Source organism: Ictidomys tridecemlineatus, chromosome X, assembly GCF_052094955.1.
Source record: "Ictidomys tridecemlineatus isolate mIctTri1 chromosome X, mIctTri1.hap1, whole genome shotgun sequence".
NCBI lineage: Eukaryota > Metazoa > Chordata > Mammalia > Rodentia > Sciuridae > Ictidomys > Ictidomys tridecemlineatus.
The window spans coordinates 30,056,930-30,083,965 of record NC_135493.1 but is presented as its reverse complement, the minus strand read 5'-3'; the positions used below and the strand labels follow the sequence as shown (position 1 = coordinate 30,083,965).

At 37.9% G+C, this 27,036-nt stretch overlaps 1 protein-coding gene across 2 annotated transcripts; it reads right to left on the bottom strand.

Moving 5' to 3' along the window:
* Positions 1-7,733: 7,733 nt before the first annotated feature.
* Positions 7,734-25,507, bottom strand: Upf3b (UPF3B regulator of nonsense mediated mRNA decay). Of its 2 annotated transcripts, XM_005319366.3 has the most exons (11): positions 25,254-25,507; positions 24,273-24,379; positions 24,003-24,109; positions 18,372-18,470; positions 16,898-17,008; positions 15,629-15,672; positions 14,996-15,178; positions 14,541-14,579; positions 12,526-12,686; positions 11,931-12,225; positions 7,734-8,752 (listed from the first exon to the last, which is right to left on the bottom strand). In XM_005319366.3, exons 1-11 carry the CDS (start codon positions 25,407-25,409, stop codon positions 8,603-8,605), a joined length of 1,452 nt encoding a protein of 483 aa, XP_005319423.1. In that variant the 5' UTR covers positions 25,410-25,507; the 3' UTR covers positions 7,734-8,602. The 2 variants fall into 2 exon arrangements, with proteins under 2 accessions (XP_005319423.1, XP_005319424.1); XM_005319367.5 differs by lacking the exon at positions 14,541-14,579.
* Positions 25,508-27,036: the final 1,529 nt, after the last annotated feature.

Here is a 27,036-nt window from a genome sequence, read left to right as displayed (position 1 = left end):
TTCCCTGTCTCACTTCTAAATGTTTGAGTACCCCAGAGTTCAATCATTGTGTGTCTTCTCTTCAGTGTGTACTCATTCTCATGGCGATCTCATTCAGTCTTATGTCTTTACATATCCAACACTGAACTCCTTATAGCCTCCTCTGCTGGTGCCTGCTCACACACTTGTGCACACACACATTTTTCTTGCAGATTTCCCTATCTCAGTGACAGCCCCATCCTTCCAGTTGCTTAAGGAACCTTTGACTTTTCTGCCAAACCCCACATCTGGTCAGTCAGCAAATTTTTGGCTCTACCTACAAAACATGTCCAGAATTGAATCACTTCTAGCAGCCTGCACTGCTACCACTTTGTTCCACACTGTTATCAGCTCTATACTAGATTATCACAATAGCCTGATTTCCCTCCTTTCTTCTCCCCTTTCCCTGCTTTGGGTTCTTCTCAACTGAATAGCAGAGCAGTCCTATTATTTTGTTGTCACACCTCTTCTCAAAACTTTGCAAAGGCTCCTATATCATTTGGAATAAAAGTTCCATGTCCCCCCGCACCAAAGAAGTCTCAATTGCTAACTGTACCACATAGAATCTTGACCTTGTTAGTTCTCTAATTACAGGCTTGCACTACTGTGCCTGGCTTGCCTATCATACTTCTATGCCAGGACTTTTCCATGTGCTTTGTTCTCTGGAATGCTCTTCCCCTAGAAAGGCACAGGGGTAGCTCCATCATTTTTTTTCTCAAAGACTTACATGTGCATCCCCCCCCCCTTTTTTTGGGTACTAGGGAATTAACGCAGGGGTGCTTTACCACTGAGCTACATTCCCGTTTCTTCTTCTTATTATTATCATTTTGAGACAGGGTCTCACTAAGTTGTTAAGGCTGGGCTTGAACTTGCGATCTTCCTGCCTCAGCCTCTTGGGTGCTAGGTTTACAAGTATGTGCTACTGCACTGTTATTCCATCCCCTTCTACTCTTCCCTGGTTTGCTCTGCAGCCACACAGGTCTCTTTGCCAACCTGTAACAAGACAGGCATACTACTTTTTTGTTGTTGTTACTGGGGATTAGACCCAGGGGCACTTAACCACTGAGCCACATCCCCAGTTCTTTTTGTATTTAATTTAGAGACAGGGTCTCACTGAGTTGCTTAGGGCCTTACTAAGCTGCTGAACCTGGTTTTGAACTCACTATTCTTCTGTCTCATCCTCTGGAGCTGCTGGAATTACAGGCTTGCACTACTGTGCCTGGCTTGCCTATCATACTTCTATGCCAGGACTTTCCATGTGCTTTGTTCTCTGGAATGCTCTTCCCCTAGAAAGGCACAGGGGTAGCTCCATCATTTTTTTCTCAACGACTTACTCAAAAGCCACCTTCTCATGGAAGTCTTTCAGCCACCACCTGTGAACATCATATTCCCCTGCATGACTTATTTATTTCTCCTATGCACCTGTCACTCTAACAATATGCATTTTGCTTATTTTATTTTCTCTCTCCTCTTCAATGAAAGTTCCATGCAAATAGGAATTTTGTTTGTTCACTGATATAATTCCAAATCCTAAAAGATGAATGGTACATGGTATGTGTTTAAAAAATAGTGAGTGCTGGGGATGTGGCTCGAGTAGTAGCGCGCTTGCCTGGCATGCGTGGGACGCTGGGTTCGATCCTCAGTACCACATAAAATAAAGATGTTGTGTCCACCGAAAACTAAAAAAATATTGAAAACAATTCTTTCTCTCTTCAAAAAAAAAATAGTGAGTGAACAAATGAAAGATGGCAGCCTGAACTAGGTTAGTGAGGATGAAGATGAGGGGGCTAGATTTTGCAAACAGAATATAATGATTTATTGACTGTGGGGATCGAAGATGGAATCCAATATGACTATTGGTGCTGAATGGATAGGTGGTTAACATCCTCTGAGAGTCAGGTGCAGTGGTGCACACCTGTAGTCCCAGCAACTTTGGAGGCTGAAGCAGAAGGACCTCAAGTTTGAGGCCAGCCTCAAAATAAAAAGGGATGGGGATCCAACTTAGTGGACAGCACACCTGGGTTCAGACTCTGTTTCTCTGAGTAATGGGAGTGAGGTTCAGAAGGAACTTGAGTTCAGTTCGCAACCCAAATACCTATGGATCATTTGGGTGTAGATGTACTAAAGAAAGCTAGATCTGAGACCATAGTGGTGGTCAGGGCTGGAAATCCAGAGGGTGACCTTAAGGTCTGGTAATACATGTTATATCATATATTAAAGTTGCAATGAACCAGTTATGTATTTACCAATATTTCCATAGTAGGAGCTTAGGGCAGGGGATATAGCTCAGTTGGTATATGCACAAGGCCCTAGGTTCAATCCCCAACACCACACATACACACACAAAATCCATAGTAGGAGCTTAATAAATATTTGGTGAGTCAATGAGTTCTGCAAGATTTCTAAGGATGGTTAATCCTGTGTTTGTACCTGTCAACATATACTTTCTAAGAATTCACCAAGTATAGGCCTATCTTTGTTAATCTTGCCTTCTCTAATGATATGAAGTATAATACACTTCTGTGGTGCAAAGAACAGCCCAGAGACAGTAAAGAAAATTCTAGGGCCAGGTGCAGGGGACCATGCCTGTAACCTCTCAGCTTGGCGGGGCGAGGGTCAGAGGCAGGAAGATTTCAAGTTCCAGGCCAGCCTGTATAATCTAGTGAGACCCTGTCTCAAAATTTAAAAAGGGCTGGGGGTGTAGCTCAATAGTAGAGTGCCCCTGGGCTCTATCCCTAGTACTTAGGAAGAAAGAAATGGGGTTGGGGGAGAAGAAAGGAAGAAAACCAGACAGACTTGGCATGGTGGTGCAAACCTTTAATCCCAGCAGTTCAGGCAGCTGAAGCCAGCCTCAGCAATTTAGTGAAACTCTAAGCAACTTAGATCCTGTCTTAAAATTTTAAAAAGGGAGGAGGGGGCTGAGGATAGCTCAGTGGTAAAGCACCTCTGGGTTCAATCCCCAGAATGCTGCCTCCCCTCCTAAAAAAGAGAGAGAGAAAAAAAAAAAACTGAAGGCAGCCACCATAAAATAGTTCTGCCAGATGTGGTATTGGCACATGCCTGTAATCCCAGTGGCTTGGGAGGCTAAGACAGGAGGATCATGAGTTCAAAGCCAGCCTCAGTAATGGGGAGGTGCTAATAAGCAACTCGGTGAAAACTTGTCTCTAAATAAAATTCAAAATAGGGTTGGGATGTGGCTCAATGGTTGAGTGCCCTTGAGTTCAATCCCTGGTACCCACCCACCCCACCCCCCCAAAAATGTATATATATATATATACACACACATACACATACAGAATATATATATATATATATGTATATATATATACACGCATACATACATACACACACACAAAGTTCTATATACCAACAGAAAGCTGCAGTAGTTTAAAGATAATACCTGTGGATACCATAGAATGTTAGAGCTTAATTTTATCACCAGAGCTAAATTATGATCTTAGGACCACTTTGTATATGCTTTCTGGGGAAGGGAGTAAGTTCCTGATCTGGAAGGGGAGCCTCAGAAATGCTCAAGGCATCCTTTTTCACTGCCATGGAGGTCCCTACCCTCAATGTTCTCAATCCTAGAATTTTTCCTGCCTTCCCTTAGTATCACTCCTCTATCACAGCGAGGAACACAACAGATGGAGGGACTCAATAAAGGCTGATATCCAGTTTCTGAGTTATCTGTATCCCCCCCCCCTTTTTTTTAGGCTGTGGAGGAGACATTACTAGAGGTTGAACCCAGGGCGCTCTACTACCGAGCTGCATCCCAAGCCCTTTTTATTTTGAGACAGGGTCTTGCTATGTTGCTAAGGCTGGCATTGATCACTTCTGCCTTAGCCTACCAAGTTGCTATTGCTAGGTATATAGGCATGTGCCACCATGCCCCGCTTCATACTGTCTTTATTTCCAAAGAAATCAGGGGTCAATGATGTAACCCAGTGGTAAAGCACTTGCCTATATATGTAAAGGGCCCTGGGTTCTATCTCCAGCATGGCAAAAACAAACAAACAAACAAACAAAAAAAAAACAACCAAGAAATCAAACCAGTCTGAATAAAAATAGACAAAAAAATGGAATGAACTAATTTTTCTGTTATTTATAAGTTTATTTTTTTAAAAATTCATGTTACCACTGAGCTATATTTCCAGCCCCCTTTTTTTCAGCTGGGGCTGGAACCCAGGGTCTTAGGCAAGCAGGCTACCCTTTCAAGCTAAACTCCTGACCCCTATAAGTTTTAGTAAGTATATGAAATTATACTTTGGGCATGGTGATGCATCTCTGCAGTCTCAGCAACTAGGGAGGCTAAGGCAGGAGAATTAGCTGAGTTCAGGAGTTTGAGACCAAATGATATAACATATGGAGACCTTCACCCAGAAAATAAGAAAAAAAATATGAAATTATAATAAGGAAGTAGTCCCTACTCTGCCCCCCCAATACAAGAAGAAGGGAAAGCAAGGAAGAAAACTAGAGAACGAAAAAAAAAAAAAAAGGAAAGAAAAATGGCACTGAAAAAGGATGTCAAGATGGGTTGTGGCTCAGCGCTTAGCATGTGCGAGGCACTGGGTTTGATCCTCAGCACCACATAAAAACAAATAAATATATTGTGTCCAACTAAAAAATAAATATTAAAAAAAAGAAATTTTTTTTTAAAAAAAAGGAGAGCCCTCCTGTGGTTTGTTTGTTTGCAGTACTGGGAATTGAACCCAGGGGTGCTTAACCACTGAACCACATCCCCAGCCCTTATTTATTTATTTATTTTTATTTTGAGACAGGGCCTTGCTAAGTTGCTTAGGGCCTCACTAAGTTGCTGAGGCTGGCTTTGAATTTTAGATCCTCCTGCTGCCTCAGACTCCTGAGGTGCTGGGTTTATGGGCATGTAACACAATGCCCGGCTAAGTCAAGGTCTTGCTGAGCTGCTGAGGCTGACCTCAAATTTGGGATCTTCAACCTGAAAAGTAGCTGGAATTACAGGTGTGCCATCACCATTCCAGGTCCCTCCTGTGGTTTTACCAGTTGATCTGGTTTAGGGATTTTCTCTAGCAACACTCCCACACCTTCCTGTCCTACTACAGTCCTTTTCACATTGTGCACTGTACTTTGTTTGTCTCTTGCTACCACTGGACCATGAGTTCCTTAAGGACAAGGATTTGTTTGAGTCCTTGACCCCCAGGTCCTGGCACATAGTCAGTGATTAGTAAATATTTGCTAAACGAATAAAGAAGAAATTTAAAGGGGTGGGGAAGTGTGGTTTATCCAGAGTTGGACTGGCAAGGCAAACAGAAAAGAGGGAGGTGCTGATAGGAAAACTGCCTTGAGTTTACCCAGCTGTTAAGGAGGCTAGCAGTGCCAACTCATGACTGATGGTTCAGGAGGGCCTTTTCTCTGACCTCTACTCTGGCTTCCATTTTCACCTGCCTTTTCAAGAAACCTACAATATTGGGTATCACTTCTCTTATGTATTCATCCTCTTAGAGCTTTTCTTTGGCTTTTAAACATAATTTAGTATTTCTCATACTTAATGATCCTTCATCAATATTTACTTATTTATCTCCATTTGATTTCATGGCCAGACTTCTGTAAAGTTATATGCTTTTTCATTTTTAACACAATGGCTTCCATTACCCATAATTCCAGGCCATTAATGATTTATAAGTCAGTGAATCCTGTTGCCCTTTTCAGGCATCATATTTGAACTTTCACTAGCATCCAGTCCTGTTGGCCAATACTTTTTTTTCCAGTGCTGGGGATTAATCTCAGGACCTCATAGGTGCTAGGTAAGCTTTCTACCACTGACTAAACTTCATTATTTGAAATATTTCTTTAGATTAAGTAGGCTAGACCATTCTCGTTTTTCTCCTACTCACTGGCTATGCCTTCTCTGTCTTTGGGCCCTATGTCTGCTTCAGTTTTATAATTATGTATATATATATATATATATATAATTATTCATGGACCTTTATTTTTATGTGATGATGAGGATTGAACCCAGTGCCTCACACATGCAATGCAAGTGCTCTACCACTGAGCAACAAACCCAGTCCCTGCTTCAGTTCTTACTTCACCTTTTCCCCCTAAGTGATGGAATCCACTCCCATAGCTTCAATTAACAACTAAAAATACATGAGTTCCCAGCTATATCTCTAGCCCAGATCTCTTCTCTGAACTCCAAGACGTATTTATAGAACTGGCCCCATCTTCACTGCCAACTGCCATTCACCCTTCACCCTAACATGGTTTCTCTCACAAGTTCAATAATGCCTTCAATAATGCTAAATTGTATTAACACTTCACAATTCTTGTCTTCCCTAACCTTTCTCTTGACACAGGACATTGTCAGCCATTCTCTTGGAAATTTTCTCTTCCCTTATTTTAGTACTCTGTCCTAGTTGAAGACTATTTCATTATCATTTTAATGGCTCTTCTATGAGCTTTTTAATTTTTAAAAAAAATTTTCCCCAATTTTTTTTATTATGGTAAAATACACATAATGAGGTATGGTGGTACACACCTGTAATCCCAATGATTCAGAAGGCTGAGGCTGAGGCAGGAGGATATCAAGTTTGAAGCCAGCTTCAGCAAGTTATAGAGGCCCCAAGCAACTCAGCAAGACCCTGTCCCTAAATAAATTATAAAAAAGGGCTGGGGATGTGGCTCAGTGGTTAAGTGCCCCTAGGTTCAATCCCTGATACCAAAAAAAAAAAAAAAAAAAGGGCTGGGGGTATATCTTAGTAGTAAAGCACTCCTGGGTTCAATCTCTGGTACCAAAAAAAACAAAGCCACACATAATACAAAAATTTACCTTTAACCATTTTATTTTATTTTTGGTACTGTAGATTTAACTCAGGAGCACTTAACCACTAAGTTTCATCCTCAGTCTTTTTTTCTTTTTAATTTTGAGACAGGGTCTTGCTAAGTTGCTGAGGCTGACCTTGAATTTGCAATCCTCCTGCTTCAGCCTCCCAAGTTGCTGGGATTACAAGAATGTGTCATTGCAACTGGCCCCTTAAATCATTTAAAAGTACAGTTCAGTGATTTTTGAATACCTTCATAATGTTGTATAACCAATGCCACCATGCATCTCCATAAGTTTCTCATCTTATAAAACTGAAATGCTACATGTTAAACAATAACTCCCCATTTCCCACTTCGCCCACCTCTTGAAAACGGCCAATCTACTTTATGATCTTTGACTACTTTAAGTATTTCATGTAAGTGGAATCATATTTATTTTCTTTTTGTGACTGGCTTATTTCACTTAGCATAATGTCCTCAAGTTTCATCTGCTCTATCTTCTTCTTGGGACTGTTTCTAAAACCTGAGGAAATATAAAGTACTGACTTATTAAGTAAAGACCAATTTATGCCACATCAGAAAGAGCTGGCTGGAAGAAAATCAAGCCAGAAGCACAAGAATGTTGTCCAAATATTTTGGTTCTTATAGAACAAGATCAGTTAGCCCTGACTTTATCCTCTCCTTTTGGGACTAGTGAAAAACTAATATCAGATCATCCCCTTTCAAAATTCTCAAAAGGTTAATTCAGTATCAAAGTTCAATTTCTTAAAACCAATAGCTATTGAGTAAAGTTAGTAAACACACTTAGCTTGGGCCTGGGGATGAAGCTCAGTGGTAGAGAGTGTGCTTAGCATGAGGCCCTACGTTTCATCCCCACTACCACAAAAATAAATAAATGAACACACTTAGCTCTATACTTGAGTGCTACTGATATTTATTGAAAGCACTACAAAACAAGCCAGGACTAAAAGCTGCTATTTTACAGGAACAGATATTGGTGTAATTTCCTTCCTGAAGAGAGTATGCACTCAAGTCATGAGACCTAAGATAAAACAAAGACTGTATTGTCAAGAATCAAACATGGACTATATTATACCTATTAATAGAAAAAAAATGCTAAGGGCAAAATGAGATGTTTAAAAATATTGATGCTAAGCTCACGTAAGCAAGCAAAAACCTAACACTAATCCTAAAATTTTAGGACATAAGATCTAGATATAATGTGACTATTTAAAATTTTTGCATCAAAAAAAATTTTTTTGCATTAGTAAAAATTTGTTCTTCACTGTACTTGTACAATTATGTGCTTGTTGCTCTTACACTACACAAAGTCAATAGTTATCACCAACAATGGAATATAAGTAGATCTGAACAAGACTTCAAAGTGACTCTGCTCCACTCAAAAGCAGAAAATTCAATCCAGGATTAGTAACACCTTTTGATTTTAGAGCCAGCTTGCTCTCTCTTTTTTCATGTCATATTAAATTAAGTCCTCACTTAACATTTCCCACCTGTAAATTACAAGGCATATCTACCACCATCTTTTTCTGACACTTTAAAATTAATCTGTAGAAATTGCAAAAACAATGAAATTGAATTTCCGATTCTGAGCCGGCAATCAGATTCCTGCTTTGACACAAAACGTACTCCTCTGCAGTGTATCCCACCAGCACAGCGACCTCCTTTCTTTCTCTCTATTCCTTTGCCCTGAAGGCACTTCTGGATTGCTTAATACGTGCTCTTTGGCTGCCTACACAGTCAGGACACCTATGACCATGTGAACTTATCACTCCTCTCCTCCTTCTTTTCTATGGCTAATACCACTTTCCTCCTTTCTTTGTGTGGCTGAATCTGCAGACTTGGTGTTGTCATCAGGGGGACAAAGTCGATTTCGGCTTCGAGCTCCTGGTTGGTAGAGCTGCATTGCTGGACGATCCTGAAGCAAAATAAAATATGTACATATTATAACATTCTATTAAGCTTTCACATAGGGTTTTCAGAGTCATAAATTATGTATTAATATATACCAAACTAACTGAGCACACAGTATATGACAATTGTCCATCTACTCTCTCCAAAGAAAAGCAAACACTTCTGTAAGTATTATTTTATATGCCTAAGGTAAATTTTGAGAAATCAACCGCCTAATTTTCTTAACCATTTCAACATGAACTAATTACTTTGAATTTTTTAAATCTTCAAAACCACAGCCATCAGGTATTTCTTCTCCCCATCAGTAAACTGACTTTAAAATGCAACACCACATAAAAGTGTTTAGGAGGGGTTGAGGATATAGCTCAATGGTAGAGCATTTAGTTACCATGTGTGAGGCCTCTGGGTTTGTTCTCTAGCACTAAACACACAAAAATGCTTAGAAGTGAAAACAAATATAAGAATGATGCAATAAAAGAATGAAAACTCTTAAATTAGAAATTTCCCTGAAATTCTGATCTCAGATCCATAGAACATGCTACAAACATGGCATTTTTTTTCTCACTAAACTGCCTAATCTGGCCTTAAACTCACAATTCTCCTTCTTCAGCCTCTTTTTTGGGGGGATGGGGGGGTTGAACTCAGGCACTCGACCACTAAGCCATATCCCTAGCCCTATTTTGTATTTTATTTAGAAACAGGGTCTCACTGAGTTGCTTAGCAGTCTTACATTGCTGAGGCTAGCTTTGAACTCTCAATCCTCCTGCCTCAACCTCCCAAGCAGCTGGGATTACAGGAGTATGCCACTGCACCCAGCCCTTCCTCAGACTTTTAAGTAGCTAGGATTACAGGTGTGTGCTTCTGTGCCCAGCTAAAGCATTATTATTGTCATTTTTCATACAGACAGGCATTTACTAGAAAAGTGAGAAATGAGTATAATATACAGTATAGGCACTGTGTGAACCACCTCTTCAGAGAATGGCTTATTTATCTACAATAAATATCCACATGTCCTTCTCCTAGATTACTTTTAACATTTTATCATATTTGCTTTGTCTCTAATGTATGTGTGCACATATTCTTTTCACACACACACAATTATTTATGCAGAACCATTTGAGAAGTTAGGACCCTTTATCCATAAATAATTCAGCTAGTTATTTTCACTGACATTCTGTTATAATCACAGTAAAACTGCTATTGATTAATCACAGCATCACAAAGAAAAGGACACCCAGACACCATGGTTCCTGAAGTGATGCAATCGAAAGGAAGTACAGCATCACCTAAAAAGTATTCTTGCCAAAGATTATGGCTGAATATATCCAAGTGTCTAGATTACAGGTGGCCTGGTTTTGTAAATAAAGTCTGACTGGCACAGTCACACTCATTTTTTTTCTAGGGCTGAAGTCAGCCTTAAATACTTACCATGAGGTCCTTTACAGAAAGTTTGTTGGCCTCTGCCCTAGAAATAACTACTAATTTTATTTTTTTCTTTTTTAATTCTTTATTTTGGGTACTGTGGGTTGAACCTAGGTCCTTGTGCACATTAGGCATGCACTCTGCCACTGGGCTAGAACCTCAGTTGTTTATTACTAGTTTTTTAAAAATATTTTTTAGTTGTAAATGGATCTTTTATTTTACTTTTTTATTTATATGCGGTGCTGAGGATCGAACCCAGGGCCTCACATATGCCAGGCAAGTGCTCTACCACTAAGCCACAACTCCAGCACCTGATTACAAGGAAAAATGGAAGATACATGTTCAATGATACCAAAGACATGTAATTTGCCATTCTAGAATGTGAGAAGCTCTACAAGAAAAATTGGTTTCTGCAACAAGTAAATAATGGTAGGAAAACAAAAAAAGGGAGAATTGTTTAGGTTAAGAGAGAACTCCCAACTACTATGTATAACTGTAAAGTTCTAACAAAAAAGAACTTAAGGAGATATTTCAAGCAAATATAATTTCTGGACCTTTATATGAATATATGATATTAATAAAGCAATTAGGAATTGAGAAAATCTGAACTCTGAGTAGATAGGATGTTGAGGAATTATTGTTAGTTCTTTTGGTGTGAAAATGCTGGTGAGATTATATTATTAAGAAAAATACTCAGGCTGGGGCTATAGGTCAGAGGTAGAGTGCTGTTCAATTCCAAGTAAAAAAAAAAAGGGTGGGGGGCTGGGGTTGTGGTTCAGCAGTAGAGTGCTCACCTAGCACGTGTGAGGCCCTGGGTTCGATCCTCAGCATCACATAAAAATAAAGATATTGTGTCCAACTACAACTAAAAAATAAATATTTAAAAACAAAAGGAGGGGCTGGGGATGTGGCTCAAGTGGTAGCATGCTCGCCTGGCATGCGTGCGGCCCGGGTTCAATCCTCAGCACCACATACCAACAAAGATGTTGTGTTCACCGAGAACTAAAAAATAAATATTTAAAAAAAAAAATTCTCTCTCTCTCTCTTTAAAAAAATAAAAATAAAAACAAAAGGAAAAAATAAAGACTACTTCTAATATTGAAATATTTAAACAAGAAATTAAATGTTTAGGATTTCCTTGAAAATAATTCAGTAGCAGTAGGGATGGGATAGCCACAAAATGATAACTTGAAGCTGGGTGATGGGTACAAGGGGGTTAATGATATCTTGTTTTTTCTACTTTTGTGAATGTTTGAAATTTCTATAGTCAACAAAAAATCCATCAAAGACTGAAAAAAGTCATGAATGGTTATAGTTTTTCTCCCTTAAAAATTCCATAGTAGGGCTGGGGATGTGGCTCAAGCGGTAGAGCGCTCGCCTGGCATGCGTGCGGCCCGGGTTCGATCCTCAGCACCACATACCAACAAAGATGTTGTGTCCACCGAGAACTAAAAAATAAATATTAAAAATTCTCTCTCTCTCCTCTCTCACTCTCTCTTGAAACAATGATATGCATAGGATATATGCTCTGATGTGAAATGTTGAATTTAATAGAGTTATTTCCTAATTGTCTTTTCTCAAAAAAAATTCTACAGTAGGGGCTGGGTGATGTAGCTTAGTGGCAAAGTGCTTTTAAGGCCCTGGATTGGATCCCTAGCACCAGATAAAAAGTATCTACAATAAACTATAAGCTGTCCCCTTTACATTTGCCATAAGAGGAAAACAAATCCTTGTGAAATAAATTTAACAAAAAGCAGTACCTTGTTTCTTATGCGGTCTCTCTTAACCACTTCCTCTTTCTTTTCAGATTTTTCTGAGCTGCCTATTGATTCTGTACTTTCATTCTTCTTTCCTTTATCACGAAGTGCTTCTTTCTCTTTTTTAATCTCTTCTTCTTTTCTTTTAAAAGCTTTCTCTTTCTCATAGCGCTCTTTCTGCCTTCGGCGCTCTTCTTCTTGCCGCTTTAGTCTCTCTCTCTCACGGAAAATGCGCTCCTGATCTCGTTCGTAATCTCGTTCCCTCTCCCTATAGTCTCTGCAACTCTCATCTTCAGATCTGCATGAAAACAGAGACTGAACCCTCAAACATAACCACAAATGCAGGAACACTAATTCTGCTTTGGCCACTGCAGTGAGGTTGCACTTTTACAGCAAGGTAAAAAATACTAATGTTTTAGAAAACAACAAGACCCCAAAATTATTGATCCAGATTAAGTTACCAGAATATCTGACCTTCCTCCTTGTCTCCTTATCCTATATTAAACAGTTTTATCTTAATCCAAATACAATTCCAGGTTATAGCAATGAAATTAGCATCTAGCAATCAAATATAGCCAAGAGCCCTTGACTGACTGACCTCTTTGGCTTTTCATCTTTAAATTCGCCTTCACAATGCTTGGACAGTATACAACTTTGCCCACTGGGTCTTTCATCATTCAGATTCTCTTTGTCCAGTTTCTTGGCTTTTTCTCTTTTGTCCAACTCTTTTTCATCTCCTTTTTCTGGTTTCTTGAGCAACTTTAAAGAAAACATGTTGTTTTATTTTGAAGAGTGGGGCACTGTCTTTGGATTCAATTAAAACAATTTACTAAATATTTAAAGTTTAGACTGTAGAAGGCCCCCATATTTCTGCAGGTTCTCTTAATCTTTCAGGTGAACAATTAGTGCATGAGAATAGTAATGCTATTAATGTGAAAGTGTTATCCACCCAAATTAAGTGGTTTAATCACTTTGTGGCAATGGGATCAAGACTCCTTTGGCTTTGAATGGGTCAACCTGTAAGTAAACCAATGCACACCTCCAAGTATGCTTTGTAGCACACCAGCATGTCTATCAATATAATTTGATGGGAAAATATTTCACAAACTCAAAATGCTATGCAGATCATTACTATAGAACTATCTATGGGTATGAATTTGGAATGACAAATATCTTGGTCACCAAAGGAGAGATCCATTGCAGGAATAATTCTGCCTTGAGCCTGAGAATAACATATTTATGATGTTAAAATTATCATTAGAGATAAATAGCAAGAATTACCTGGTATTTGATTTAAAAATCCAAATGCCTTATATTATAGATGGGGAAGTTCCATCTCTACTGAATAGGAACTCCATTCAATGGCATATATATATATATATACACATATATATACATATACACACACACATATATAAATATATATATAAAATATATATATATACACATATACACACATATATATATGACACACATATATATATGTTCAAAAATGCTATTCTTTCTCACATCACTGCTATAAATCTCTCTAGAATACCCACACTTAAGTGTAGTAAGAGAGATTCTTAGGCAAAATAGAAGTATTTTAAGTTTCAAAGTGAGGGCTTCATACAAGGTTCATCTCAGGGTAAAGGCATCATACTAGTCACCAAGCAAAAGGCAAAGCATCAGAAGACTTAAGCATGGAGCATTCCAGCACACAGACAGCCACTGCAAATAGGAGTCCAAACTGGACAAGAAGAAAGCACCAGTATAAAGTGAGGATACCATGTGCAGGTTTCATTGGAAGTGTTCTTATTTCTTTAATGAACATCTGTATTTGAAGCCAAGATGTTCATTATTCTAATAAGAACATTAATGAATGTCTCTAGCATGGCTGGCTCTACCTTCTGCCTTGCTGATCATCAGGAATAGCAAGTCAAATCACTTGTGGCACGGCAGACAAAGAGATTGCTGGAAAGAATTAAAATGGGAAACTCCCCCTTCCCCTAAGCACCTATTACCAATAATGAGTCCTGGGCAGACTTAGGGAACCCTAGCCACATAAACTTCTGAGTTTTCAGAAGGTAAAAGGAGACCCTGCTGCCATCTCTATGAGATGTTCTCTGACTTTCTGAAGTACTAGGTACTAGTACTTCCTCAAGAAGTAAGAACTGCCCAAGCCATGCCCTCAGGAGAAAAGCAGCAAGGTTGGGATCTTTCTACAGGGTTTCTCCTTCCTACATGCAATGCACTGATCAGAATCTGCTACTCACAGATTCTCAGATGCAAGATAACATAGGAGTCATGTGAGAGGGGAAAAATACTTAATGCAGGATATTTATCCCTAGTTCTCCCACAAGGCAGCCAGTTATAAGAGGCATATAAGATGATGAGAAAGAGGTATATAGGCCTGGTTGCCCTCTGGCTGTATGTCATTGAAGCAGAACATTAGGAAATCACCTCAGCTTCATTTTAGGGTAGGAATTTAAATAGCTCAGCTTTTAAAAAGACCCACATCAGTCTGAAGGGGTTTAATAGGTAACACTACCACCACCACCAAAGGACTGAGGAGCTAAGACCTGTGTGTGTGACATGATACTAGGTGCTCTGTATCATGTAATTGGTCCTTACATTTTTCTGATTCACAGCTTGTAACAGAAACCTGTGTACCTGAAGACAGTGGAAAACAAACAGATGAGGCAACTTCATGTATCAATTATGAAGGAAAAGCTGAATAAAAACCCAAAATTCATGCCAGCCAGCCCTGAGCCCTCATTTACTGTGAACTGAGACTAATAGTCCAAATATCAAACATTTTAAATGATTTTTAAAAAAGATATTCATTAAATAATATCATATACAATACTTAATCCTTATAAATTATCATAATTTAAAAAATAATTTTAATAGGAAAGATTTTTACTTGTGTACCACCACCCCCTGCAAAAAAGGACAACCCCCCCAAAAACAACCACCACCAAAAAAACTCATTTACACAAACACAAGATGCATGCCAAAAAAAACAAAAAAACAAAAAAAACATGCAATTTTAATGAACATGTAGTTGGTTTCAATTATTTTCATACCTTAATCTTTGGTTCATCCTTTAATTTGTCTCTTTCTGGAACTCTATCTATCTTCTTTAGCTTTTCTATATCTTTCCTTTTTCTTTTCTCCTCCTCTTTCCATTTCCTTCTCTCCTCTTCTCGTTGTCTTTTTCTTTCTATTTCTCGCCTTCTTCTTTCTTCCCTCTTTTCTTCTCTCATTCTCTAGAAAGAGACATTGAAACAAGTCTTCAAACAAAACATCACCTAAAACCTAATCAATCCCAAAGGCATGGTAGGCACTCACTAAAATGAATCATCTTTCCGTCCTACTTTCTACCACTTACTCAAACCCCCACCCTACTCAGAAAATGAGAGAGAAAGTAGAGGACCTGCTAAAATCCCACTGCTGCCTTGCTATATTTTCAGAATCTTTCAGTATGTGTCAAGAATGTCTCTGGGATAAGCTAAGGGCTCTGCAGATTTGCAGAGTAAACCCCTGGTCCCACAACCAGAGTGAAGGAGAAGGCCAAAGTGAGACCAAGGAACCAATTTTTTAAAGAATAGTTGTGGAAAAAGTGGCTATTTCTCCTATATGAGCCCAATGCTCTTAAAATGTTTATAGAATATGAACTAACAAATTTAAAGAGAAAACTATAAAAACAAAAGATTTACCTGCTTGTTTTTCAGGAAGCTCAAAAGTGGGGTTGTCTTTTTAGCTACATAAATATAAACAGATTGTTAATAATACTTGTCAACCCTTAGAAGGATTCCACTTTCTGACACTTCATGCCACCCACCCAAGATGGGAAAACTATATCCCTTAGACAGAAAGTTCACAATTGTATTATCAAAAAGAAGTTTAATAGTATTTGATTTCAACAATACAGGTTTAAAATACTTTTTTAAAAACTGAAGAAACTCCCATTAAAATAATAAATCAATCTTTTAAGAGTAAATTTGCAGTTAGTGAGAATTATGTACAAAGGTCATTCTCTTGTTTTACTGATAGGAGTACAAATTTGTCCAAGTGGAAACAAATTGAAAAGACTAAAAATATCCAATCCTTTTGACCCGGTATTTCCACTAAGGGAATTTATTGTAAGGATGTTACCCAAAATGGACTTAGCTTATGCAGCCATTAATAAAAAAACAAGTTTTAGACGAAAAATAAGTCAATTTTTTAACATTCTGAAAAATTCTATGAGCCTTATCGTCATCTCTCTCTCTTTTTTTTTTTTTTGGTACTGGGGATTGAAATTGAACCCAGGGGTGCTCAATCACTGAGCCACATCCCCAGCCCTTTTCACTTTTTATTTAGAGACAGGGTGTCACTAAGTTGCTTAGGGCTTTGCTACATTGCTGAGGCTAGCTTTGAATTTGCAATTCTCCTGCCTCAGCTTCCTGAACTGCTAGGATTACAGGCATGTGCCACCATGCCCTCCTGCAATTAACTTTTGGAACACATTACTTCCTGAAAACAAATTCCTAGGAGTAGAAATCATAGTCAAAGACTATGCTCCTGTTTAGAACTGCTACTGTAATATCAACCTTACTTAGAACCAACATTCAAGCTACAATTTCTCCAAGAGTTTTTCAATTTTGCAGTAACTAATTTCATTTTTTCATATTTTCAGGTCAAAAAAATTTTAAGAATACCAGTTAATCTTCAAAGACATACCACTGTCTAAACATGCCTTATCAGTCTTTAAACTTTTTTTTTTAACATGACATTATGCAGGTAACCAAGAATTTGTCCCATCTTATCAATGTATTCTCATAATTCTGTGAGACAGGTATTATCATCTGCATTTTCCAATAGGAGAAATAAACTCAGAGAAGGGAGTGACTTCCCCAAGGTCACACAGAGCAAGTGAGGGAAGTGGGAGATAGACTTGGGTATCTGATGAAAAAGCTGTTGCCCCAATTCCTTTGTCCACTTACCTATTAATTCTCTGTTTTTGGCTTCTATTTCTTCTAGCAGTGTCTCTGGAGTAGATGTCATTTTCTCATTATCTGTGGCATAAGTCTCCAAAAATTTTCTATATTCTGGATCTAAATGATCATTTGAGAAACCAGAAAACTGAGACTTTATAAACAAAAAAGGAAATACTATCTAAGATACTTATTTACTTAACAAAGAAGATAAGTTTCTACTTCATAAAAGACTGAAAAATACAGAAGATAAGACTATTTGGGGCTTAACTGGTCCCTTACTCTTAGAACTCCCTTTACTAATACCTACTAAAGGAATCTGGGTTAAGAAAAATGAGACACCACACATTTAAATAGACTCACCAGGGGTGTTATAGTTTGCTGTTAAAAATCAACATTCCTACTAATCTGAGTCACACTTGTGGAAGAACTAAATAAAAATTATATATGTGGAACCTTCAGAGAATATTAGGTATAATATATAAGCAATTCCTGTATGAATACACCTCACTTTAAGTAAATTCAACATAGAAAATCAGGTGTTCCAAAAAAATAAACTGGTGAGATGGAGGGAAAGTCCTAGATGTGGTACAGGAGGCAACAATAATTCCTGTAGTTCTTTCCTAGAAATCTCTCAGAAAGAGATATACATCTGGCTCATTTCTATACATTGCTGAGTATGTCACTTGATCTGTCTTCTGTATTTAAATCTGTGGTATCATCAATAAGCAGCTATGTTATTGAGTTTTTACTATTTAATAATGTATCTTTTATGTTAACAAATGATAGAAATTCAACCAGATGATCCTAAAATATCAATCTCTCATACAAAGTATTTGCAGTAAAAAACCCTTACCCAAAATAACAGAGTTATTACACAATACTTGTCCAGCATAACAATACAGAGATCTTAAAATCTGGAGCTGGTCTACCTAACATAGAACTTATTGTAGTTTTTTACTTCCTGTATTTTTTATTCATCCTAATTACTACATGTGCGGTTAACTACATATTCAAAGCCTAGAAAACAGTACTGACTAATTCAACAACTTTATATGAAGTTTCTTGGGTATGGAAACTTTTCCATCATGGTTCAAACCTTCTTTATAAAGATGATGGAAACTAAAAATCAAATAATTGTAACAATGATAAGGCACCTCAAGGAACAGCTGTACTTGGAAACATCTGATATTCCCCCATTGTCTTCTACTTAATAAACCCATGATGATTTACCACTCAGTAGTCAATATCATATTGCTCAGTGGTAGAAGAATGAAATGCCACTAGCCAGAAAGCAGAAACTCTGCAAGAAACCCATCTACATTCTAAGAATTAAGCAAAGCTTTCACTGAAATAACATTTCTCATTAACTTTATTCTGTGTTTTCTAATTTAAAATAATGGGGTCTAATGAATTCTTAAAATTGACTTAATTTTTAAAAAGTCTATGGCAATAGCATTATGTAACTAAAGCTATACTGTACCATCATCAATAGTCCCAACTTTGGTATCTCTTTTCTTAGTCTTCTTTTTTGCAGCTTTTTGAAAAGGTGCAAATTCTACTATAGCAGGATATTCCTGACCTGTTTAGAGAAAAAAAATATATATATACTTTCTATAACAAAGAAAATGTAAAAAGTGGATACAAGAGATCTATCCACCATTTTCTAGGTCTTCTCAGATGGCAGTCATTTGAAGACAGTCTCTCAAATTGCATAAATCACACTGGCACAATTGTAATCAACAGGCTACCAATGGAGCCCAAAATTCACACTAAAAACTTAATTAGTGACAATGGCAGCAAGCTGAGTGTGTGGCACACACCTGTAGTACCAATAGCTTGGGAGTATGGCTTGAGCTGCTCAGAAGTTTGAGATCAGCCTGGGCAACACAGCAAAACCCTGTCTCAAATACATTAATGAAGATATGGCAGGTAAGAAAATTTTCATTTAAATTCAACTTGTAAAATGTGGCACTTTGATATGTAAAAACAAACCCTATACATTTTTGTTTCAAAAAATTAGAAATCTTGGGCTAGGGTTGTGGCTCAGTGGTAGAGTTCTTGCCTAGCATGTATGAGGCACTGGGTTCGATTCTCAGCACCGAATATAAACAAATGAATAAAATAAAGGTCCATCAACATCTAAAAAAATGTTTTAAAAATTAGAAATCTTGGGGCTGGGGCTTAGCAGTAGAGCGCTTGCCTAGCACGTTGAAGGAGTTGGGTTTGATCCTCAGCACCATAGTAAGTAAGCAAGCAAGCAAGTAAATAAATAAATAAATAAAGGTATTGTGCCCAATTACAACTAAAAAAATATTTTAAAAAATTAGAAATCTTGCCAGGCATGGTGGTGTATGCCTGTAATCCCAGCAGGTTGGGAGGCTGAGGCAGGATGATCACAAGTTCAAAGCCAGCCTCAGTAAAAGCAAGGCGCTGAGGAACTTAGTGAGACCCTCTCTCTAAATAAAATACAAAATAGGGCTGAGGATGTGACTCAGTAGTCAAGTGCTCCTGAGTTCAAACCCCAGTACTAAAAAAAAAAAAAAAAAAAAAATTAGAAATCTCTAGGACAGACAAATTTAAAGAGAGGTAGAAGCTAGATTAATGGTTGACCAGAGCTCGGGATGGTGGTGGTGAGAATAGGAGTTTACAACTAATGGGTATGGGGTTTCTCTTTGGGGTAGGAACATGTTCTAAAATTAGATGGTGGTGATGGTTGCACAACTTTGTAAATATATGAAAAGCCACTGATGTGTATATACTTTAAAAGGGTAAATTTTATGACATGTGAATTATATCTCAAAAAAGCTATTACTTTTAAAAAGGTAACTACCTGAGGTGATAGGTGTGTTAACTAAATTCATTGTGATAATTTCACAATACATATGTATATTAAATTATCATATTGTACAATTTAAACATACATAAGTTTGTCAACTATACCTCAATAAAGCTGAAAGAAAAACCTGTTAATGGCAAAAAACAAACAAACAAAAACCCCAAGACACAAAAAGCATAAGTAATAAATGTAAAGAGGGGCGGATCTCATGTGAAGTATTCTCACTACAATAAAACTCTTATTAAAAAATTAACTGGGGGCTGGGATTGTGGCTCAACAGTAGAGTGCTCGCCTAGCACATGCAAGGCCCTGGGTTCAATCCTCAGCACCATATAAAAAAATAAATAAAATAATGTCCAACTAGAACTAAAAAATAAATATTTAAAAAAATTAATTGGGCTTTATCAAAATTAAAAACTGTGCAATAGGGCTGGGGTTGTAGCTCAGTGGTAGAACACTTGCCTAGCATATGTGAGGTCCTGGGTTCAATCTCCAGCACCATGTAAAAATTACTAAATGAAATAAAGGTATTAAAAAATAATTTAAGGGCTGGATTGTGGCTCAGAGGTACAGCACTTGCCTACAATGCGTGAGGTACTGGGTTCGATTCTCAGCACCACATAAAAAATAAAACAAAGATATTGTATAACTAAAAAATAAATTAAAAAAAATTAAAACTGCAACAAAGGACACATTCAACAAAGTGAAAAGATAACTGAAAGAAAATAGTTCCACATCATATTATCTGACAAAGTGTAATATCCAGAATATATAAAGAATTCCTACAACTCAACAACAACAAAAAATTAAAAAATGGTAAAAGTACTTGAATAGAAATTTCTCAGGGCTGAGGATATGCTCAGTGGTAGGATGCTTGCCTAGCATACACAAGGCCCTGTGTTCAATCCCCAATAATGCAAAAAACAAAAACAAAAAAGAAGTATCTCCAATGATGGTATGCAAATGGCCAACAAACTTATGGAAAGATGTTCAACATCACTAATAAGTAAGGAAATGCAAATCATAACCACAACAAGCTATTACCTGTTAAGATGGCAACTATCAAAATCCAAAAATGCTGGGCACAGTGGCTCAGGAGGCTGAGACACAAGTTTGAAACCAGCCTCAGCAACTTAGGCCCTAAGCAACTTAGCTAGACCAAGTCTCAAAATAAAAATTGGGCTGGGGGTGTGGCTTAGTGGTTGAATGCCCCTGGTTCAATCCCTGGTAAAAAAAGAAAAAGAAAAAAGGAAAGAAAGAAAAAGAACATGTGCTGATAAGGATGTGGAAAAATCAGAACACTTGTTATTTTATTTGTGGGAATGTAAAATGGTGTATTTGTTAGGAAAAACACTATTTTTTATTCCTCAAAAACAGAGGCTAGGGATATAACTCAGTGCTAGGATGCCTGCTTAGCATGTTTGAAGCCCTGGGTTCAATCCCAAGGAAAAAAAGAAAAAAGAAATCAATTACCATATGACCCAGAAATTCCACATTTGCACACCCATGTTCATAGCAGTATTATTCCTACTAGCCAAGAGTAGAAGCAACCCAAGTGTCCCTTGATAAATGGATAAACAAAATATTGTATATATGTACAATAGAACATTCACATTAAAAATGAAATTCTGATACATAATACAACATGGATGAACCTTGAGAATGTTATGCTAAGTGAAGCCAGTCACAAAAAGGTACTGTATGATTCCAATTATTTGAGGTATCTAGGATAGTTCAAATTCATAGAGACAGACAGTAGAAGGGTATGGGGAGCAGATGGCTAGTTGTTAAAATAGGTAAAGTATCAGTTTTGCAAGATAAAAAAATTTTTTTTGGTACTGGGAATTGAGCCCAGAGGCACTTTACCACTGAACTACATCCCCAGTCCTTTTTATTTTTGAGATAGGGTCTCACTAAGTTGCTGAGACTGGCTTTGAATTTGTGATCCTCCTGCCTCAGCCTCCCAAGTTGCTGTGATTACAGATGTGTGCTACTGTGCCTGGTGCAAGATAAAAAATTTCTGGATTGGTTACACAATATGAGTATACTTAACACTACTGATGTACACTTAACAATGATTAAGATGGAAAATTTTATATTAATTTTGCCACAATTTAAATAATGCAGAAAAAAACAATAAAAAAGAATGAAGTGATGATACATGCTATAACATGGATGAACCTTGAAAACATTATGTTAAGTTAAAGAAGTCTGTCATAAAAGACCACATATGTATGTTTATATGAAATGTCCAGAATAAAGAAATTCATAGAGGTACAAAGTAAATTAGTGATTGTCAGGGACTGGGGGAAGGGGAGAATATGAGATGACTACTAATAGACCTAAGTGTCTTTCTGGAATGATGAAAACATTCTGGAAACAGTTGCACAGATTTGTGAATATACCAAAAACCACTGACTCATATACTTTAAATAGGTGAGTTTCATGGTATGTGAATTTATATCTCAATTGAAAAAAAAAACAAAACAATTATTAGAAAAAATTCACCAGATTCTAGCCATAGAACAATGTCACACAAGGTACAAACTACTACTTTGATCATTGGCATAAATGAGAATAAGAATTGACCTAAAGGCATCACAAAGCAGTCATAGAGGAAATGTGGTTTTAGCAAATGGAGCTGAGGTTATAGTTTAGTGGTTGTGAGCTTGCCTAGCACATGTGAGGCACTGGGTTCCATCCTTAGCACCACATAAAAATAAATAAATAAAATAAAGGTATTGGGTCCATCTATAACTAAAAAATATATTTATAAAAAGAGGGCTGAGTGTGGCTCAGTGGTAGAGCGCTCATCTAGCACATGTGAGGCCCTAGGTTCGATCCTCAGCACCACATAAAAATAAATAAAGGTATTGTCTCCAATTACAACTAAAAATATAAATGTTTTTTAAAAAAGAAATCCTAGCAAATGCAGAATCAGATTAGCTAAATAATTGTGATATATCTGAGAAGGAATGGAATAAATAAACGAGACTAAAGCAGAGGGAAATTGTGGAAGACAGGCTGAAAAAGCAGGAGCAAGGCCAGACTATGGAGGGCTTTGGCTAACAATCTGAGTTCATATTTTCATTCTTTTCCACAACTGTTAACTTAAAAAGATTAATTTTATGACAATACATTGAATTAAATATAAATAGAAAATCCTGTAAATTTACAGACAGTAGTTGTCTAAGCATTAGCTGATAAGGACATAAAATATAAAAGTATAATTAGGTCTAGGAGAATAAGACAATAAAAACATTAAACTGACAAGACTCATCACTTGTATTAAATGTAAGTTTTAAAAAGAAATGTAAAAATCAAACACAAATTGGATTTCCAAGCTAAGTAAATAGGAAATCATTACTATCTATTGTTATAAAAAGATGGAAAACCACCTTTTATTCCAAAAATAGGGTGGAAAACTAGATGGTTTGAGGGAATTAATAAATGTGGGAGTAGGGCAGGGATGTAGCTCAGGGGTAGAGCACAAGCTTAGCATGCATAAGGCCCAAAGTTTGATGCCCAGCACACACAAAAAAAAGTTGGACAAACACAGTTGGCAATCCTTCTTCAGCTTTTATTGGCATAATCCCTAATAAAATTTACCAAATTGAAGTAATACTAAGAATACAAACCAAACCACACCATTTACCTATGATTACAAAGCCCCCCAAAAGGTAAGAAATGGCAACTTGGATATTTTCTGGCTAAGTGTTGCAAGCAGCAGGTTTAAAATAAAAAACAAGTTAAGGCAGAAATATGCCTTCCCTGTAGACTAGACCCTTCTGGATATAATGTAGGAGGATCAAACTTGATGTTTTAATTATATACAACTGTTGGCTTAAAGGATATGAATTAAATAATTAAATAAATGGTCCTTGAAGCAGGGTGAGAAGTAAATATTTAAAACTTGTCATACAAGTTTAAAGAGTCATTTACCAGAATTGCTGCTGTGACTAAACAGTCAAAACAGAAGGTCTAATCCAGGACAAAAAAATAAAAAAATCTGTCTCACAAAGAGAAAACTGTGGCAATTTCATTCAGTTGATCAAATTAAAGAAATAACAAGTTAATAAAAATACCCAGGACTACCAATTTATAAGAATACAATAAGTTTATCAAATGTGTAAAGCTTTTTAAATGTTACACATTTTATCACCTAGGATTTTAGAAAAGCTACCTAAAAAGTCATGGAGAAAACACTGCCATTTGTATATTGTTTTAAACATAAAAATGACAAACTCCCCTTCTAGTTCAGTTACAAAGACTCACCTTTATTGTCAAGGAATACATAACCATCAAAGCGATCCCTGAACAAAATAATGTCCTCTTGGTTTTTAAAGTTGATGTATGCTCTGGCATACATATGAGGATACAGACTGCAGAGAAGAAAGCAATTAAGTAAATGTACTTGCATGTGTCTGGCTGAATTACAAGTACACATTTAAAGAGACAGGATCAAAAATCAAATGAAAAACACTAACAAGGTAAAAAGAATGGAAGAAACCTTTTTCATTTACCCCTCCCTCTTTTTTCTTTTACCTAGTGTCATTAGAAAAAAACTCAAAATAATCATGCTCAGGCATAGGTTGAAGATGTTCCTGAAGCTGTTCCTTGGTCAAAGTGGGAGGTAATCTTCGAATTACCACCTTAGGAAATGAATAAGGAAAATAAAATTAGTACAAGTCAACTTTCTATCATACCTGAAAGAATCACAGTCCCTGAAGATCGGCTTTAAAATATAAGATCACTTATTAAAACCCAAGAGAAAATATTCTTCTGTAGTCCAATGTTCAGAATTAGTCAAACGTAATACTAACGCGGTTTTTAAAAATTCCTGGAGATGAAAACCGCCTGGGGCAAGGAAAACCTCCGGTTCTGCTGTTATCGCACAGTTTACCAGTTTTGGGAAACACTGTCTACTATTCATTTCCAATAGATCTAGTAGCAAATTAGCATGCCATCCCTGGTCTTTTGCCATGAAATTTGAATTTAGTAGTATCTCTCATCCACGTCTAACACACCCTAAAACAAAATCCTTGACCATTCAGCTTAAAGACGTAAAAACTCCATAACGCATACAAAAAATTCGTCCACTGCTCTCAAAACAGTATGTTCTCGATCTGCCTTTCCAGACAATTAATCCTCCTAGCCCTCTCCCCCAATTCGCCTCGATTAATATTCCTACCGCAAACTACTCCCACCCCGATGTTCCCTTCACTAATAATTCTCCCCAATTAAACTATATTCCTCATTCCTTTACTTCCGCTCCCCCCTCCCATTATCATCTAGAAGCTCGGACCTAAACCCTTGTCTGGGGAATTCCCTCTTTCCCTAACCCCACCCTAGAGCTTGGTCAGGAGGGACGCCCCCCATTTAGGGCTAATATACAAGACAAAGTGAAGCGATTTTCATTCAGACGAAGAGAGAGAAGAACCCATAGAGGAAGAAACAACCCCATTCCAGCAACCTCCACGAGCCATGGACCCGTCCCGCCCTCTCGGGCCAGCTGCCGCTGGGCACCTTGCTTAGAGCTTCTTTCTTTTCCTTGTTGCGGTCCTGCTTATCGTCCCCTTTGGCACCTTCCAACGAAGCCCCACCGCTGCTGCCTGTGGCCCCCGGGGGCGTTAACAGGGTTACTCGCTTCTCCTTAGGCCTGTGCTCCTTTTCTTCCTTCATGGCCACGGTTACGCTCCTCGGAGCGGCCGCTCAGCCAACGCCGTTACGCTGGGCACCTACGACTCGCGGGTAGCTCCCTTTGGAGCTCCGCCCCCAACAAATACCCCTAGTGATAAGCGGAGCTGCGTGTTCCATTGGATCCCCCAAAATCTCGCGATACTTCAGGGTGTTCAGCTTCCCTCAGTAGAAAGGTTCTAATACCTGGTCTTTACTTCCCGCCTACTGAGTCCCCGCGCCGCCCAATCCCCTCGCGACCCAGATTCCCTTGAGGCCCGCCCCTTCGCGCATGGTGAGCAACTCGGCCATCTTGACTAGAAACAGCTCTTTTGGGGACTACATATCCCAGCATACAAAACGGTTACCCGCTTTCGGTTAGGAGTATGGGAACCTTAGCTATCTCATGTTCCTATTTGTAATAAATCGAATCTTTTCACCTTGAAAATTTAGGGATTTTTTTAAAGATCGAAATATAGGGGCTGGGATTGTGGCTCAGCGGTAGAGCACTCGCCTAGCACGGGTGAGGCCCTGGGTTCAATCCTAAATAAATAAATAAAGGTAGTGTCCAACTACAACTAAAAAATAAATATTAGAAAAGCCCTTATACATCCAAAGATATTAAAAATTGTGCTCTATATGTGTAGTAAGAATTTTAATGCATTCTGCTGTCATAAATTTTAAAATTTTTTTTTAAAAATATTTATTTTTTAGTTCTCGGCGGACACAACATCTTTGTATGTGGTGCTGAGGATCAAACCCAGACGTCGCACGCATGCCAGGCCAGCGCGCTACCGCTTGAGCCACATCCCCAGCCCCTAAATATTATTTTTAAAAAGGCCCCATTTCTTTAAAAATATATATAGGTTTTGTGGGGGGGGTACTTAGCATAATTCTTTGGATAAATAATATTATCCAAATTTTGCCTCACTCTGGAACAATTGTGGGTTTTGTGAGATGGAATTGGGAGGAGAGTCTCACTGCATTGCCCAGGCTACCTCCAGTGAAGCCAGAATTAGGCAGTCAGTGTAGGTAGGTAAAACGAGGCAGGTCGGATCAAGGATCATGGAAGCCAATTTGAGTGAGTCCTGGAAGTTGGAGACTGCCCCCTGTGGGATTGAAATGCCTTCAGAGCCCTTCTTCCACCCTATCAAGATAACCTGCCCCAGTTCCCTCCCTCAGGGAGTTAGTTATAAAGTTGTGTCCTGGGCTGCTTCTCTCCTTTTGGCCCTCCCACTGAGCATCTCCTGGGCCTGGTCACTTAGGCAGGAAGCAAAGAGATAAGGGGAAGAGAGCAGGAGAAAAAAGGAAGCCTAAGACATATAAAAAAGGAGGAAGGCCTCACTTATTGGGATACCAGGATATCAGCTATTTACTTGCAGTGCTTCTCTAATGTTATACTTCAACATGTAAGGGAGCAAAACTCATCACCAGTAGCTGGAATTACAGATATACCACTGTGTCCAGTTTTGTATTTTCTATCATGGAATCCAAAGTGTACCTTCAGAGGCTTTAGTTTCTTTTCCATGTATTGATTGGGATTTGTAGATACTTAAACACTCAAGATACTGGTGTAAAGGAGCAGTATCACCAAAATGTATAGGATTTGTTTTCATCACTGTTTTTAAAGTAA